This window comes from Mustela nigripes, chromosome 5, assembly GCF_022355385.1.
Source record: "Mustela nigripes isolate SB6536 chromosome 5, MUSNIG.SB6536, whole genome shotgun sequence".
In the NCBI taxonomy this organism is placed as follows: Eukaryota; Metazoa; Chordata; class Mammalia; order Carnivora; family Mustelidae; genus Mustela; species Mustela nigripes.
Window position 1 is genome coordinate 76,627,870 of NC_081561.1, and position 19,421 is coordinate 76,647,290.

A 19,421-nucleotide genomic window follows, 5' to 3' on the forward strand; every position below is an offset into this window, starting at 1 on the left:
CAGTTTTACTAAAGCAGATGGATTCAAGTGGGATAAGGACTGCCACGAAAAGTCTTAAAAAAATTCAATTCCGTTAAGGTTTTACCCTAGTCAGATTAAGGCTGTTTTATTTTTGAAGGTGAGTTGATTCACTCAGCTGTTTTGTATTTTCACAGAAATCATCATCATCATCATCATTATTTTAGGAGTTACAACTTCATAAATCTTTTCCACTTTCTAAGTACTTATGTATCATTTATTCCCCATGCCTACCACAAACAGAGTAATAGGAAAGATCCTCTCTAACGTATAAGTTAGAAGCAACTGAAATACCGAAAGTACTTCATTTAATGTCACATAGCTGAAAAGTAACATAGCCAAATCTATCTAAAATGCACATTTTCTGATACCTATTTCAGATTTTTATATTTAATTTATATTTTTTATTTTTATATTTAATTTAATGCTGCACATATTTTTAAGTACACGTTAAAAAAAATGAGAGTTTAAATAACATCAGTCAAGAATAGACAATGGCTCTGTGGTTTGACAGAAAATCAGACTCAGATCCACCTTCGAAGTCCAAGGTCATAGAAGCTATACTTACTGCTTCCCTACTTACCTGCTGGAGAATTATTGGGGAAGACTTCATGGAGAAAGCAGCCTTCAAAATGTATCTTGAAGGATATGTACAAGCAAGGAGGGATTTTCAAAACACTTAACATTGCAAGTACTGTGCAGTGGGTTAATGTATCAATTCATGTATGAATCAAAAATGTTAAATATACAGAAAGAATACAACTGCTTACTATGTGTTGTAAGCAATAGTGAAAATCACCTCTCATCTAAGTGATCTCTGATATTTGATGATTTTTTAAGAAATCACAGGTATCATATTCTGTTTGGACAGAATCACACACCCATACTCAGACATGTTAAAGTCAAGGAAAGCTGTCCAGGAGACATTGTGTGCTGAACTCCTCAAGGCTCTGCTACAGCTAAAAGTACCAACGGAGTTTGCAAGGCCCAAAATGCGTTTGATTAAGGGTGACCCGGGTGTAAGGGAGAAGAGTCTCCTTATCCACAATCCTCCTAACCATCAGAACAGCAGAATGACAAATCTGCTGATCTTTCTTCTGCCTTCCTTCGGTATTTCTACAGCTCAGTATTTTTAGTCACCTCCTGACTACTACCCCTTTTCTTAAAAAGTCCCTGAAGATAGGAGAAGGATTTATATACAGTCAATGATTACATGTTCCCCTTTCTACTTCGGTATGTCTTCTGGCACACAGGAAGACTGTTCACTTTGCTCAGAAAATAAACACCAAAAACATGGGTTATCAAAAAATATCCCTTTAAAACTCTTTTTCTATTTAAGTTGACCTTCTTATTTCAAAGAGCATCTTATTTGGTTAACTGTTCAAATGAGTACTCATTTTCAAGGCGATTGAGTAAGACAGAGCTCATTCCTTCAAGAACTGTCACAATTTCTTTAATTTTTAGCTCATTTGTTTAAGTCTTCCCTAGAACTTTCTCTCTCCATTAACTGCATTACACATACCATTTGCTGTCCCTGCTACACCCTCTTAAATTGAAAGTTTCCTCATACTACCCAAGGGCACTTCATTTGGGTGGAATTCCACTGAAAGCAAAATTCAGTAAATTACAACAAAAGCCACAGTCATTCAAAATCAAGGGGAAAATCAGGCTTCTGAGACTGTGGGGTTCCATTTCAAAAGCCCCAAGATTGGGTCAAGATGAGCCAGGATCATATTTCATTATTTTAAAGGAAGACTACATTCCCAACTCCTCCAAATAAAGCATCATTTATGCCTGCTAGACAAGATAATATAAGGAAGAAAAGGTTATTTTGCCATCTTTCAACTTTTCACAGTCATCCAGAATCCCTTCCTCTCTTCCTCTCTTCTCCTTTCCCTCCCTCTTCCTGACTTCTTATTCTCCATTCTCAGAAACTTTTTATTAGGCCACTGTTTCCCAGTTTGGAGCTGGGAGATGGTCCACATTCCCCACCTCAGGGAAACGTTAGAACCTTCAAATCTCTGAAACTGTCTCAGAGTTTAAATTCCTTCTCAAAATAGAAGGGAGTAGGATACCTCCCTGTTGCAATCTGGGCTTCTAAGGCCCCTTCTTGAGGCAGCCTTAGGGATATTCTAGTTATTCATCATTGGTTTGGTCCTAAAGATGATCTTCTAGAGCATGGTCAGTCAAGATTATTTCCCTGAGAGCGTGGTGTAGCTCTCTGGAGTGGGCTCTTGCCCCTTGAAGCTGATACTGGAACAGAAGTGACTTACTGGCTGAGTACTGCACAGTAATAAGTGGAACCTGTTAACACAAGTTGTTTGAGGGGCACGTGGGTGGCTCAGTTGGTTAAGCATCCAACTCTTAATTTTGACTTGGTTCATGATCTTAGGGCCATGAGATTGAGCCCTGTGTCAGAGTCTGCACTGGGCTTGGAGCTTGCTTAGGATTCTCTCTCTCTCTCTCTCTCCCTCTGTCCCTCTCCCCATCACCACCACTCCCAATCTCTCTCTCTAAGAAAAAAAAAGTTGTTTGACTGAAATAGTGAGTAATCATGGCATATTTGCGTATGAGAATAACATCAGAAGCATCCTCCTCCCCCAACCTTCCCTCAAATAAAATGATGGCCATAAAATCAGAAAAAGAGAGTATTACTTATTTTCCATTTAAGTTTTTCAACAAATACTTACTGAATAGCTACTGCATACAGGTTCTTGCCAAAAAAAAAAAAAAAGTCAAACCTACCACACTCTTTGGAGCAATGGTAGTGACGCTTACCTGTGTGCTGGTGTGTGGGCCTCATACACCTCAAGGTTCTCTGTGTACAGAATTATGCAAATGAATCTGAAGCCCACTGCTAGAAGCCCCAGTATTATCTACCTACCACCAAAAAACCTGTTCTGTGAACTGTGTTTCATCCTGAAATATTTTTATAGGGAATCAAGATTAAGGTTGCATTTCTACAAAAATAACTCATCATTTTTGCAATTATTACTACATATTCTTCCTAATATTACAAAAAATAGTATAGTTCAGCATCATCATGACATATTACAAAAAGGCTAGGAATATAGCTAAAAATTCAGTGATAATATATTATGATACATTTAGGGACCTGGTCAAAAAACAATGGAAGGAATTGAACAAGTTAGTAAATGAACTAGAAGAAAGAGGTGAGAAATGGGGCTTCTAATGATCTTGTCAGTGTTGAGAGAGAAAGTCCACATACAGAAAGAAGATTGTGTATCTGAAGAATGAGAGTAATTCTTTAATTTCTTCTGCATTAATCAGATGCCTATTAGAGGGCCTATATTTCATTTTCCTCACAACATTTTGAAAGTTCGTCAAGAAAAGAAAAGGATGCCAGTGTTAATTTGACATATGGGAAATAACCTTTGATGAGAGAAAGTTAGAAGTCATGCAGCCGGGCAGAGTCTGTTAATTTTAAAGGATCAGTCTTCTAAAGAACATTCCTAAGAAGGTGAGACTTAAGAGGGTGAGACTTAAGGACTCAACTTGTAAGACTGGTTGAAAATTGAATGGCAAAACAAACTTTCTGTCTTTGAGCTTATATTTTAAATCCACCAGAAAAATAGAACTTTTCCATTAATGGTGGGAAGGAACCTATAAAGACATATATGTGTATATATAATTATATATACGCACACAAGCATGCACACACATTTGCTACACATATGGCTACCCTCCTGACTCTCCTCTCCCACCCTAATGCACATGAGTGCAATGACTAAAGGACAGTGAAAGCCATTAAATGAGACATGGTCAGATCTCACTAACCTCACTTAATTATACAACCAGTATTTTTAGGTTAGCAAACATTCCATTCACAATATATTTTAGAGAAATTAAACTTGTTGTATTCCACTCAAGTATATGTAACCAGTATGGATGACATAATTATACGACGCTATCTTGCTGGGTTTGGAAAATGCATGTAGAAAGTATTTCTAATAAAAGAACAGATATTTGCACCAAGAGAGCAGGATAAAAAGTACCTAAAACATTTTGCATCATCTGCCACAAGTGAAATATGCCACTTATGATCTTATTATCATTATGAATGAAATGTATTTATTGCAAATTTTAATATAGTAGAAGCTAAATGAGATTTTTCTGTTTTCCATCCTTGTTTAAGAAATCAACAGTTTGAGATAGCATGTGTAACTCAAAAAATTTTTTAAATACTGAAGCAAGGTGAAAACATTTGAGAATGTACTGAAGGTCCATTAAAAAGGTGAACTTTACATAGATAATCAATAAATAGCTGAAAATATTAAATTACAGCTATAAATGTTTGTGACATCTCTACTAAAAATATCCTGGAGTAGCACATGCTAAATAGACTTGGTAGTTGTTTTTCCCTCTGTGATATAATTCCAGATTAGAGTTTCATTTTTCCCCCCACAGAACAATAAAAAGCTTCAAAGGAAGGAAGAGTGGGCTGTGATAGAATGAGAATTAGACATCAAGATCAGCTAGTGCATGAAATGATAAAAGAGATTAGAATAATATCAACATTTCTGGTATAATCCATCACTGCAGATGTGTCAGCAAGTATATGAGGCCATCCCCTTCTGTCAATAAAACCGAGTAGACAATTTGAGTAAGGGAGGAAGTAGAGCCCAGTCAAACATGGCTATCAACACTTCTCTTTCTGTCTCAGCAGAACAAAATTCTGAGGCAAGTTCTTGGAACAAACAGAAGTTTATCCAAATGAAAATCACATGATAAATGCCAAGAGAATATTCCTCCTCTGGAATTCTTTCAGTTCTTCGACTTAACCAGCTGGAATGAATTTTCAAGTAGCATTTTGTTCAGCCTTTTGAAATGAAGGACTTTCCTGTTAATTGGAAAGCTATATTTCATCAAAGATAAAGATAGTGCTCTTGGCTTAGTGATTCTCTTTTAAAAAGAAAAAAAAAAAAAGACATTTGGTGGATATTTAACCTAAACAAATTCCAGAACACTCATTTTAAGTGAGAAGGACTGAACTGTGAGCCTATATACCTAACTAAAGAAAAATGGGGAAAATTCAAATGCCAATGTTATTCTAAGCTCTGCATGAAAACTTGCTATTATACTGTGCTCCCTCCTGAGAGGAATATGTAAGGACGGAAAAAAAAAATTAAAAAACACTAACTTTCAGAATCAAATATTGATACAACTGAGGTTTATGGTTTTCTAAGGTAAATTAATTGGGTAAGCCACAGATTTAAGCATTCTTTATTGTGTTACTTTAAAATGTGTTTTGAGGACAAGGATAACATGATTATCAACTCACAAAGAACAAGAAAATAAAGTTAACCAGGAAAAAAAATATTTAAGACTCAGATTTTCAAACCAACCTAAACTTTAGGCAGTACTTTGAACTTAATTGCTGGTTAGTGATATGTTAAATACACATTTGATATTTAAATTGATGCAGAATTAGGCAACCTGATTTATCACAAGAACATGAAAAGTTTTAAAAAGGAATTAATTATAATGTAATACTAAAGAAATACTGTTCCCAGACTTCTTAAGGGAATCACTCAATAGGTAGTCTGGGGGTACCTGGGTGGCTCAGTGGGTTAAAGCCTCTGCCTTCAGCTCAGGTCATAATCCCAGGGTCCTGGGATCTGCTCAGCAGGGAGCCTGTTTCACCATCTCTCTCTGCTTCCCCATCTCTCTCTCCTTGCCTCTCGGCCTACTTGTGATCTCTGTCTGTCAAATAAATAAATAAAATCTTGAAAAAAAAAATAGGTAGTCTGAATGACAGTTATGTATTCTGCTTTAAAATAATGTTATAAGAAAACCTCTTTATGATACTATTTATGTACTTTGAATCCAGCAATATGTGTAGGATAGCAATTTTCTTTTTTTTTTTCTTAATTAACATACAATGTATTATTTGTCCCAGGGGTACAGGTCTGTCAGTCATCAGTCTTACACAATTCACAGCACTCACCATAGCACATGCCCTCCCCAGTAACCATCACCCAGACACCGCATCCCTTTGACAGCCCCCCTCTACTCCAGCAACTCTCAAATTGTTTCCTGAGATTAAGAGTCTCTTATGTAGGTTTGTCTCCCTCTCTGTTTTCGTCTTTATTTTTCCTTCTCTTCCCTTATGTTCATCTGTTTCCTTAAATTACACATATGAGTGAAATCGGGTGGTTTTTGTCTTTCTCAGACTGACATAAGTTTTGCTTAGCATAATACCCTCTATTTCCTTACACATCATTGCAGAGGGCAAGATTTCATTCTTTTTTATGGCTGAGTAATATTCCATTGTATATCTACACCACATCTTTTTTGTCCACACATCCGTCAATGGACATCTTAGCTCTTTCCATATTTTAGCTATTATGGACTGCAATAGATTTTTTTTAAGGATAATGTCAAAGAAATATTTGACATAAACATTCCATAGACTCACACATACACATATATTTTGTACCTTGAGATATAAGCTGATGGTCTATAGCAGCAGCCAGCATGAGCCTGAGATGGGCAATAAAAAGATTATGGTGTTATAAAAAAAGATAAACACATCAGTTCGTTTTTTAAATAGTCTTTAATACTTTGAGGAGATTGGTCTAAACTGAAAACTTCAGGGAAGACAAGTAGCAGGGCAACTAGGCAGGCTTCGGTGATTTTTTAAATAATGGAGCCAGCCACATCATTATCTAAATTTCTAAAGAAAAACAATATACATATTAATCCCCCATTATAAGTTCATAAATAGTATATAAAGCAATCAGAATATCATATGCCAAGTTATTTTTTCTTGAGAGAGCAGTTAATACTCATTTCACAAACTAGCTACAAATTTCATGGCTGAATTTGACTGGATTTAATAGTTGAAATTTACCAGCATACCCACTGACAAGTGAAAATCAGAACAAGTTTACAAGCTAATCCAGTAGATACAATTGTATAACACCCAAGGTCTAGCTCAAAACACATTATGCAAATGTGCTTAGACCAAGAAATTTTCCACATATAAATGAATGTGCGTGATTAAGTTTCCAAGGGTTTTGTAATCTAACCTAATGTGGTAGATAGAACTTCAAAGTCAAGAGATTTTGCATTCAAACAAAACACGGAAATTACTAATTTCAAATGAACTTCTATCAAATTGTATTTGATTCAAGAGAAATAAGTTTACATTAAAGAATACTAAACTTAAAATGGTTACCTAAATAAAATAGGTATCTAAATTGTAATGCCCTGCTGTGTTTTTAAAATATTATAAAATACAGGATACTCTTTACTTTTATAATGAGTAGGTTGTAAATATTGCAAATAGTAAAAAAATCTTTGGGCACTTTCTCCTTTGTGCTTTTAACTATTCTTTTAACACTGATGATTTATAACAGGAAGGCATGTTAGTATGCCTAGTATGCAATATCCAGCATCTTTAACAGTTTCTTCTGGACTCTAAAGTCCCTCTTGAGTGCAGAGTCCAGGCTAAGATTCTGGGCAGCAGAAGCAGTGAGATGGAATAGGGTTACCTTGGGTGAAAGGGCCATGGAAATTTCTGTCAGCACAGAGCTAAAATTCAGAATTTCAGGTCCTGAATCTTCAGTGAATGATGAAATTATTTAAACAACAGAGGAAAACATCTGTCAAGGCGAACTGAAAGTAATCCATAAGGAAAGTATGACCTAACAAAAGAAAATTTATTATGCAAAAGCAGATTATGAAAATAGAAGTTCTAAAAATTGGTCATTGTTAATGTTTATGATGTTTGCTATAAAATGAAGTGATTTATAATAGGACTGCATTCATGACTCACTGGGATTTTTAAATCTAAATCAGTACAGTTTTTTTCTCTCTTTGGGTGTAAAGTGTAACAAAATATAAAAATCTCTGATAATTTTATGAGGATTTCAGAAATGTAGCAGTGGTAGTTTAAAGTAAAACAAAGTTTCTAAATTTTATATAAATGACACAATAGGTAAATAATTTCCAAAATCACGTATACTACATTCTTCCTCTTTACAACTGGGAAGGGAATGGAAATACTGAAGAATACATGGACTGTAGCAATAAGAAAGAAGAAAGAATGAAGTGACCAGGCTGGTCCTGGCACAAAACATCTCTTGCAAAGTGCTGTTAGGATCTGAGGAGACACTTGCTGCTCAGAATTCAAATTCCAGAGGCGCCTGCGTGGCTCAGTGGGTTAAGCCTCTGCCTTCAACTCAGATCATGATCCAGGGTCCTGGGGTCAAGGACCTGGGATCCAACCCCACATCAGGCTCTTGACCTGCTTCCCTCTGCCTCTCTGCCTACTTGAGATCTCTCTCTCTCTCTCTCTATCACATAAATAAATAAAATCTTTAAAAAGTAAAATAAAATAAAAATTCAAATTCCAAGAGGTTAAGAAAGTATATTCTAAACCATAATTTTTAGAAAACTCTCTGTGCTATTAGGTTAGTCCGTGCACTTTCCTTGCCCCCCTCTTTTGACTCAGTAGCTCCAACGTGAACTCAAAGAAGGATGCCTTACCACAGTGCACTCTATTGAGATGTGACACAGAGGCAGAAGGGCATAATGTGGTTAAGAGCCTCATTTCCCCAGTGTTAGGTGTAGGGTATAGTAGAGCTTGTAGACATGGCGCTCTCACTTGGCAGCATACCTGTTACAGGGGTGCCTGTCTGGTGCAGTCATTTGAGCGGGCGACTCTCCGTTCATCTCAGGTCATGATTTCCAGGTTGTGGGATCCAGCCCCTCATTGGACTCTGTGCTCAGCCAGGGGTGGGCTTGAGATTCTTTCATTCTCCCTCTGTCCCTACCCATCTCCACACTTGGTCGCTCAAGCACTCTCTCTCTCAGATAAATAAATCTTTAAAAAAAAAAAAAAAGTAGTAGTATGACTGGTATACCTAAGTGTCCATTAACCTTTAATTACCATTAGTCTTACTATTTTTAGAAGCAGACCACCCTTGTCATCTTCACCAGGATTACCGCAACAGGCTACTAACTGCGAACTTACTGAGCAAAGAGGATAGAAATATAAGTAACCTAATCTAGGAAAAGGTGAGCAAGTGAGGAAGGTCACCCTGAAGGAGTGACACGTGGCAGAGAATTAAACACAAAGGCTGAATTAGAGCAAGGGATGTGAGAGAATGCATTCTAGTGAATGTATCAAACACATGGACTCAGTAAATGTGGTGGGTTGTGGTGAATGAAGTGCAGGGGTGACTAGAAAGAAAAGTATGTGGCCATTGAAGGGAATGACAAAGTGAGTAGGGGCTGGACAGAGGACCAGGACCCTGAGTGCCATGTTAAGACACTTGGGTTTATCTGCTTTCACCTTCTAAAATTTACACTCAGTGTCTTAGAGTCAGGACAGTCTTGTTTCTGAATTCCCAAAGAATGTAACACAAGTAGATTGCATCTCTTCTATTAGTCCTTTTCAACTGGTAGGAAAATGCTATTTTGATCTTAATATGTTTTTTTTTTTAACAGTAAATCATTTTATTAAGAGCTGCTTTTAGGTACACTATCTGTACATCTTTCAGAACTGAGGAACCATTATATTCTGGTACAATTCAAAATATTGTATTTTCAGACACTTACCATAGAGCAGAGCATTTTTATTCCCATAACAGATTATTTTAATACATTTTGTTTTAAGGATCAAAGCTATCTTTGCAAAAATGGTTCAAGGTACTTTCCCAAATTATGAGCATTTGGTATAGAGTGTGTAATTTTATGCCAAATTATTTTTCTGCAAATAATTAATCAGAAGCATCTTGGAAGTTAAATAGGAATACAATTAAATCAATTCAGGTATTAAACTACAGAATAAATAATTCAAATAGTTTTAAACTTTAGTTTGGAGAAATTAAATGTCTATTTACAAATCCATTTCTTCATATTTTCACTACATTTATTATAAATTCCTAGGACAGAGTAATATCATGGAAATAAGTATTTTTATTTTTTTAACAATTTTATTTATTCATTTGACAGAGAAAGAGAGAGAGTGAGAAAGAGAGCACAAGCAGAGGGAGAGGGAGAAGAAGCAGGCTTCCCCCTGAGCAGAGAGCCTGACGGAGGGCTCAGTCACAAGACCCCCAGATCATGACCTGAGTGGAAGGCAGACACTTAATCAACTGAGCCACTCAAGCAGCTCTATTTCTATTTTATTTTTTAAAAAACACAAAAGGTTTGAATGCATTCCTGATTCTACATGGTAATAATACAGCTGAAAAGAAATTTGGCCTTTCCGACTATCAGCTGTGTTCTTTACCACTGGGTCAGGCTGTTCTGTGTTTGTATAGCCCACAATTCAAAAGCCTTTATATATGATATGTATCTATGTACCAGATCATAATTGCTGAAGAAGTTAGACTGTAGCAATTTCCCCTCCTCTGAAAAATTTCCCAAGTGATATATTAACTAAAAGGAATAAAATTTGGAATTTTCATCCTCTATACATTAAAGTCAGGTCAGTTCTAGGTTTAAAAATCATTAGATTAACCCCATTTTCTCATGATTTGTGCTTTTTTGAAGGTATAAAGCGTTTCCAATTGAACTTCATTCCACAACCAATAAAGAGAAAACACCTAGCCATACATTTTGCATTTTAATGGAATATTTATTTAATTGGTCTTAGTTATAGATTCAATAATATTTAGTCCTCCATCTAGAGTGTGGGATACATTTTAGCTTTTTGAGAAAAATTCAGCTTGTCTTGGAAGTGGACCTACTGAAAGCTCAATGGCTCCTCTTAGTGGTGGCATGAAAGAAATTCACCAGGAAGTCCTTCATAAAGACCTCTGCACGGACATTGCTAAGCATTGACCAAATTGTGACCTGATATTCACAATTTGAGTAATTCGCAACAAATAAATCCTGTCTGTGATTCTATGGAAGCAACTTTTTTTTTATAACCCTCTTACTTTTTAAAATCTAATTTCTATAGTTTTCATTTTTCGCTTGGAACTTAAATACATAATTTAGGAAAAAGAAATTCAGGACTGCTTCCTTCTCTCTTTGTTCATTTTTACATGTTTATTCCTTTCAGTTCATATTTCTATTTGAACCGGTTTTAAAAAGACCCAGGCTGAAACTGATTTTCATTTTGTATCTAGCTGTCTGTTTCAAATGCACCTAGTCAGAAAACTTGCCTTAAACATTAGTAGCTATGGTACCTCAAAAAACATACTTTGTAAATATAAAGAAATTGAATAAGAAACCATATGATGTGAAATAAACTTTGAGAGTATACATTTAAAGAAGTTGGATCTTCTATCGATCTACAGCTATGGTTCTTATTCTTTGATAGAACTCGGGGTGAACTTGTTAACTACAGGTTCCTGGGCCACTCATAAGACCTACTGAATCATAAGCTCCAGGGGTGGGGCCTAAGAATATGTATTTCTCAAAGTCATCTATGTTTGGAAACCTGCCTGCAGAAGGCTCTAGGGGGTGCTTAGATAAATGACCATGTTTCTGTATTAATAGGAAATAATTTCAGTATCTCAAAAATACCACCTATTCAATTATGTGATTCTGGTTTGCAATGAAATCTTAAATAATGTGGCACAAAAATTTTAGCTACCCTTTTAAAAGTTAAGGCTCAACACTGGGCATTATATAAGACAGATGAATCCCTGACCTCTACCTCTGAAACCAACAATACAGTATATGTTCATTGAATTTAAGTTTTTTAAAAAGTTAAGGCTCAAAAATAAGTACCTATCACTGCATACACTCCCTTTATGGATTCTAATTACAAAAGTGCTCCTGAATCAGAAATAAGATCACATGTCAGCATATCCTATTGGCCTTTTCTAAACTAGTCACAGAAACTGTTACCAGATTCTGTCTGTCCCCTGTTATCAGATTCTGATACTTGCCCTTTTCCGGTTTTCAATATCACTGATCCTCAGGACAAATGCCCAACATGGCAATTGAGTCCTGCACATGGTTCCAGCTTCTCTGAGTAATGTCCTATATTTAGACTCTGATCAAACCAAGGAAGTCTACTTTTCAGTTCCCCAGATTGACCATGTCCTTGCATTCCTTCATTGACATAACTGTTCACTGCCTGACATCCCCTTTTGCCCTCTTTGGCCTGGCAAAAGCTCGTTCGTTCTTTAAGGCTCAAAAATATCACCCCATCTGGGGAGTCCTTTTCCATTTCCATTGGCGGAGGTCAATGCTTTCCTTGCTGTGCTCCCATTAGGAGCTTGCACATGCCTCTCTCCATTTTAGCATTTGCTTGTAACTGTAATTATTGCGCCTGTCTCCGTGTCTCATTTGTATCCCCAAGTTTTAGCACACTTTCTGGCATAGAGTAGAAGCTGAATTCATGTTTTTGTAATGAGTTAATAACATTAACTTTAATTTCTTCCATGATTAATGTGTGCCAGGCACTATGCTAAGTGCTTTACAAGCATCTCGTGTAATCTTTACAACATTTAGCAAATAGTAATGATTATCCACATGTTAAATGCCAGCTAATCCTGAGAGATGCCAACAAATTGCCAAAAGTTACACAACTAGTTGTTGGCAGACCTAGAATTTGAGCACTATGTTTTTCTGACTCTAAAAACAGCAATCTTAAACAAATGTTGCACCATAAAGGCTTAGGTCATACTTGATTGCTAATAGTAATTTCTCTTGGATGGTCTCTATCCAACATCAATCTTATACCTGGAACATCGAGGTTTGACAACTATTAGAACACTCTACAACTCAATTCTGGTGCACATATACACATGCATAATCAGTGAATGTTGAAACACAAACATGTATGTAAGATTGTGGTAAGTTTGCTTAGTTTGCAAACTTACCAAAGTATAAAACAACTATTGACCACATCCATAAAAAGTCATCAGAATAGAAAAAAGAAGTCCCCTTTAATGAAAACCTTACAGGATTTCCCAAATTGCACGTGATTTTTAGTGGACTGCAGCCACTCTCCTGCATTTCTATTTTATTTCTTGGACGAGAGGAAAATACATTATTTATACAAAAGGGTAGTTAGTGTTTCCAACCACTAACACATGGTGTGTAAAAGATAATAATCCCATTTTTCTATTGTGCAATAGCCCTCTATTGGGCAACAATCATGTACAATGTGCTAGTTTCCTGTTACTTTACTAGAGCCTCCCCTTACCCTCACCGCCCAGACTAAATAGTTACTCCTTGGATAATAAAACTATAATACTGAAGTCCATGCTACTTCCAAAAATGTTTCTGCCTGTCTTAAGAAATAATTGTATCAGTTTGCTAATAAACAGAAATGCACTATAAGTTGAATATGTTGTCACTTGTGGCTAAAAAACATATAAATCAATCTGTGGCCAAGAAAGAAACAGTATATTTCTTATGTGTTCAGAATATTATGGTTAAGATCACAGCTGTAAGATGTTGGACCATCATCAAAAGAACAATGTCAAACACTGAATTTTTGGATAATTTCCATAAAAATGACATTTTGTGCAGGGTCAGTAGTTTTTGTGGAACTTTGGAATAATTTTCACTGATAGTTTTTTTAGAATTGAACTTGAACACCTCCAAAATGCTCCTCAAAATGGAAATACTATGTAATCTAACATTTACAGCCAGGTCCTTCTGAAAACCAAGCACATATCATGAAAACCAGCATTTCTCTCTTTTGCTTTGTACAGTTTCATGAAAATTAAATTGTGCTGCATATTCAGAAAGGTAAATATACTCTTCGGTTTTCTCTGTTTAATTATCAAATTCAAGTCAACACTTCAAATGTGTAATAATTAAAGCCAGAATGAGGAAAAAAACAAAACCTGGATTCCTTCCTCAGAAATTTTATCTATCCAGCAAATTCTTTCAAGTACAAAGAGTTATGGAATCAGTCAGTCAGTGTACAAGTAGTTCAGCTCTACATGTAACAGTCAATCCTAACATTTTTTTGTTCATCACTGCATATCCAAAACAATTTGACTGATATTTGTCTTACAGTGGCCTGAATTCTTATTTTTATTAACTGTCTTTTTAGAGTCCAGATTTTGGAGGTGCATTATGTTTAGCCCAAAAAGGCAAGTTTTCAAAAGTAGTTGGAAGATTTTATAAATATAGTCTCAGACAAGCTAGCTGTGGCATAAAATCATTAATCCAAGGAGACTTTGTTGGCCCAGGATACATATGCAGTATTAATAATACTGCTCCCTAGGATTCTGTAACCAGAGCTCAAGAAGAAGAAAGCCAAACCACTGAATTCAATATTTGCAGCCTATTTCAAGACATAAAATATTTTGGTTCTCTCATACCAATAAATTCTCCAAAATACTTTGTCTAAAATGATTTTTTTGTAGACAGATACTAATTTCAAATTTTACATGGCTTAGTTTCTGGGGATGCACATTATCAGAATTTGTCCCACACCAAGAAGTAATAAGTCCTAGTTTTCATTTCCTATGATACTGATTTAATCAGTAATTTCTCATTGAGATATATATAATCATGGATGTTACTAAAACCATACCCTCAGAAATTATTTCACACTGTAGACTACATATATACATAATATATGTATATATATATATATATGACATGATAATAAAATACCTAGTTAATTCATTGTATAGAAATAAAAGAACTAACTAACTAACTAAATAAATAAATAAAAATAGCCCATCCAGTTTGGTGCAAGCCTCATGCACTTTGCTACTTTGCTCAAATTACCCTCTTCCACTAAAACTCTTAGCAATTTTCCAATTTCAGCAGAAGGAAACTCAGTTCATCTCCCTGGCTCTAGTCTACCTTGCAGAATGCCTTTCCACATCAAAACCTTTAAGGTTGGGGCACCTGGGTGGCTCAGTGGGTTAAAGCCTCTGCCTTCAGCTCAGGTCATAATCCCAGGGTCCTGGGATCGAGCCCCACATCAGGCTCTCTGCTCAGAGGGGAGCCTGCTTTCCTCTCTCTCTCTGCCTGCCTCTCTGTCTGCTTGTGATCTCCATCTGTCAAATAAAAAAATAATAATAATTTAAAAATTTAAAAAAAAAACCTTTAAGGTCCTATTGATTCCACTTTTTAAAATGCCCCATACTCTATCTGAACTAAATCTGTGCTTCAAACCCAGTTCAAGATCAGGGACCTCCATGGAATCCAGTGTATATCCAATAAATATTTGCTCATTTGAGTGAGAGAGACACAATGTTCCTGCCTGCGTAGCTGATACCATAGGGTTATTGATAAGTTATAGTTAGCACCTGGCTGGTGATCGCAAAGAAAATCGATTTCAACATACAAACATTTGTGTTGAAATAGAGTACATTTCTCCTGGTATTTGCATATTTGTTATGTAAATCAAGTCTCTTTTAGTATATGACATGCAGTTATAGCAGGACACTGCAAATATCTAACTGTTACTTGGAAAAATTTGAATGCGAAGGAGTGCCTTCAGTAGGAGTTAGATAACATATATACATTAGAAATGTCTTATATGGCACAAAATCTATTCAAAACTTTGTATTAAATATTCTCAAGTAACTATGATGTAAATTTGTAAATTAATTCTCAAACTTATAACTATAGAACCCTCTACTGTCCAAAACTATCATATGTTAATTTCTTCATTATATTTTATGTTCCATGTTCACATTTCTTGAAATGTGGTACAGATCTAATCAAAAGTATCTGAGTGAATGATTTAACAAGTAGATACTTGGTATCTATGGTCTGATATGCAACCTAAGAGAAATTTAACTCGTCGTTTAAAACTTAGAATAACCAAATAGAACATGATTGAATGTATTTTTAAAAGGTGTTCTTTCATTTCAGGAAAAAAAGGAAGGGAGAGGAAAAGAAAAAAACCTAATAAAGAAGAAAGTAAGGATGCCATACCTGATAACAAAGGTCTGGAACCCAGCAGAGAAACTCCAGAACAACGAGAAAACAAAGACAAACAGCAGCAGAAGAAGCGAAAGGTCCAAGATAAACAACAGAAATCGGTATCGGTCAGCACTGTACATTAGAGGGTCCCATGAGATCGTTGTAAACTCATGATGCTGCTATCTCAACCAGATGCCCAGGACAGGTGCTCTAGCCATTAGGACCACAAATGGACAACGTGTCAGTTACTGCTCTGTCTCAACAACATTCCAGATAGTTGCTATATTCTTTGTACAAGCATAGCTAACAACAAAGAGCCAAAAGTTCAAAGAAGGGATGTTTTCAAATGGTTATCTAACACGCTTCTGTGCATTTCTAAGAGACAAGAAATTTTGTATATAATTATCAATAGGCTATAAGATGTAACAGCATAATGATGACATCTGGAGAGCGACATCTTTTTCCCTATAAAAATAGTTTTTCAAGCTATTGCTTTAAGAAGCGAAAGATAGTTCTGCAAATTCCAAGAGGCAATATCCCTTCAAAGTCAATAAGAGATCAGAGAAGAGAAACATCTTTCAAAGAACAGTGTTGTTTTGTCCAGGAGATCTAGAGAGTGCTCAGACATTAGGGCCCGGCATTTGGAATCGTAGGAATTACTACCACCGAAACGACCGTTTTCAGATTGGTTCTATTGCCTTCACCCTGTCCTTCGGCAAGAAACATGAGAGTGTACACCAGAGTTAAGCATACTATGTGGGATTGGAAAAAGGCAAAATGTGGAAGAAACCATAGCGTTGGAGATGACTTCTGTGCTTTACAAAACTGTGAAGGGTTGTGATTACCTGGAACAGGTCTCTAATCGATGTCAGCACTGTGTGGTTCAGCCTCTGCTACCCCTTGGGTTATATAAGTCTGTAAACATGTACTTGTAAGTTCCAAAAGCAAAATCATACTTATTAGAAGAAAATTCTGATTTCACAGAAAAACAAAAACTAGAGCAAGGAGATTAGAACATATTTGCAAAATCATGTGGTTTCTGCAGGAAAAACCATTTTATTACCACCTGGAACTAACAGGGGATACTACTTTCTAACAAGGTGTATCTAGTAGGGGGGAAAGCCACCACAATAAATATATTTGTTGATAGTTTTAAAGTTTTTGTTCATTTTGTTTTATTGGAAAATTGTTACTCTTACAGACTCATGAACTAGGAAATGGGATTCTGTATCCTATGTAATCTGAACATACTACGTTTCTCGATGTTTGCTTTTGGAATCCACCTTTTGTAAGTAGATAGAGATTTACTTATAGCATAGTAGGAGGTATTTATTCAGCTTTTCCCTTAACCAACAAAATTCTAATTCTAGATGCATAGGCCTCCCGAGATGATTTCACAGCTCCCCCTTCACTGCTTAGAAACTAGCATCTTTCCTTGTGTGTCAGCTCCTTCTGCATTTTGAACATTTGGCCTTTTCTTCTCCATGTTTTCTCAGTCTGTGGATCTCTTTTGGGGATTGAAGTCAACCTAGCTGAAGGCCTTCCCAGTGTTTCACAGAGGACACAGCCAGCCCAGGACAGGAGGAGGCATCTTTGAGCAAGCCCACAGAATCTCGCAGCCCACCTTAGCCTTTCTGTCGTAATGGCAAGATGCAGGGCTGCTCTGCCCACCCCCACTTCCTGGCCCTCTAAAGATCAGTGCTTTCAGAAGAATTGGCAGTTGAGTCTGGCTTCTGGCTGCCTATCTCTGGTCACTTTTTTTCCTCCAACTGTACTGTTCATATGGACTGCTTGGCTTAATTCGTTTTTCACTTCTCTTGTTGTCTTCCAAGATATGAAATTTTTGAATGATGCATTTCTGTTTCTTACTTTGGTGTTTTCTTTCCTACTCTGCATGAGATAAGTGTTTCAACTAACTAGATCTATTCCCCATGTACGAAAATAATTCTATTTTCAACTACAGCTTATATCATCAAGGAGAAATAAACCTTTTCCTACAAAACTATATTAAGTGGAAGTATATTCCCATGTTCTAGGACTTTTGGATGTTTTCAGACTTCATCTTTGTCCTCAATCTTATCTAGTCAAGCAGTAGCAGCCAAATTATTTGTCTCTTTCTGTGATGGTCATTGTCTCTATTCTTTCAAAAAGCCAGTTATTGGGAGGGTCATTGCAAATGCAATGCTGAAAAATGGTTAAATCAGCCAAGACACAACAGCTGTGGCAATGACTGTCATGTCTTCCCAGGTGTTTTGACTCAAGACTTTTACCCTGAGATCTTCCAGAAAACAGCAGATAATCTAAATCCTTGATGCAGCACTTAAATAAAAGTAGAATTATTACAAAGGGAAAAAATGACAAGTAGCATTAATATTTATACTTTGGGTGAAACATAAGTGAAGACACAGATAACATCAATTTTAAATGTTCCTGTAATAGATCTTGAGGCATGTGGAAACATTATGATGTTGAAACTGGCAGCCTACTCAACTTTGAGCAAAATCTCATGATCAACTCTGGTAAATTTCCCACACTAGGCACAGAAGGCATTAACTCTCTGCTGTGATTATGTCTCTAAGATCTGGTGAACTATTGTCGGTAATGAGTGGCTGGTAAATTCTTGATTCAAAGAGAATCAAAAGACTGCAGCAACAGAAATCTATGTCTAATCCACACTCCTCATCTTCAAATTCTGCTTTATAACTAAGGAAAGGTCTGTCTTCCATAGTCAAAGTAAGGTTCTAGTCCCAGATATTAATCATTAGCAGATCACCCGGCTTCTCTATGTTCCCTTTTTTTTCCTTTAATTTTGTTTATTTATTCGAAAGCGTAAGTAAGAGGGAGGGAGGGAGAGAGAGCAAGCGTGAGCTCACGCACAAGCAGGGGGAAGAAGCAGAGGAAGAGGGAGAGGCAGACTCCCCAGTGAGCAAGGAGCCCTGTGCAAGACTGGAGACTCTAGACTCGAGCCCAGGATCCTGCGATCATGACCTGAGCCCTGAGCGGAAGACAAACGCTTAACCGACTGAGCCACCCAAGTGCCCCATGGCTTCCCAATTTCTTAAGTACAACATGAGAAAGGTGGGATGAAGATGATTACTGGCAGGGGAGCATGTGACCTCTATGTTGGTTCAGGGTGATGCCCCTACGGAGTTCTCATCAACGGCAGTGTCCTCTGGGCTCCTCAACCCTGCTTTTACCCAAACGTGAAAATGTATTAGTTCATAAAGGATACAGATTGAACTCTGATGTTACTGAATTAAAAGTTGTTCACATTAGTGGTTATTAAAATATTGAAACAAATAGCATTGAGAAGGAAAAAAGGAATATATCAATGCATCTAAGGCCAGGAAGGTTTCAGAATATCCTCACAAAAGGGAGACCTCAAAGAAAACCGGAAGTTCTCTATAGCTAAAGTTAGGCAGTCTGGGTTCACATCCCAGTTGTGTTACTTAAATGTCATAACCTGTGTGACCTTGAACCAGTTGTGTGGTCTCTCAGAGCCTCCATTCCTCCCCTGAAAAATGGAAATGGCAACACCTACCTTGGAAAGTTATTAGGAGAATTGA

General features: G+C 36.6%; 1 protein-coding gene across 1 annotated transcript in view; it reads left to right on the forward strand.

The window, feature by feature from the left end:
* The window catches only part of RSPO3 (R-spondin 3), an 89,834-nt gene extending 72,027 nt beyond the window's left edge, over positions 1-17,807 (forward strand). The window contains exon 5 of the mRNA XM_059399148.1: positions 15,805-17,807. Coding sequence (XP_059255131.1) covers positions 15,805-15,998 — 194 coding nt within the window. The 3' untranslated portion in view covers positions 15,999-17,807. The remainder of the gene's footprint in view (positions 1-15,804) is intronic.
* Positions 17,808-19,421: the final 1,614 nt, after the last annotated feature.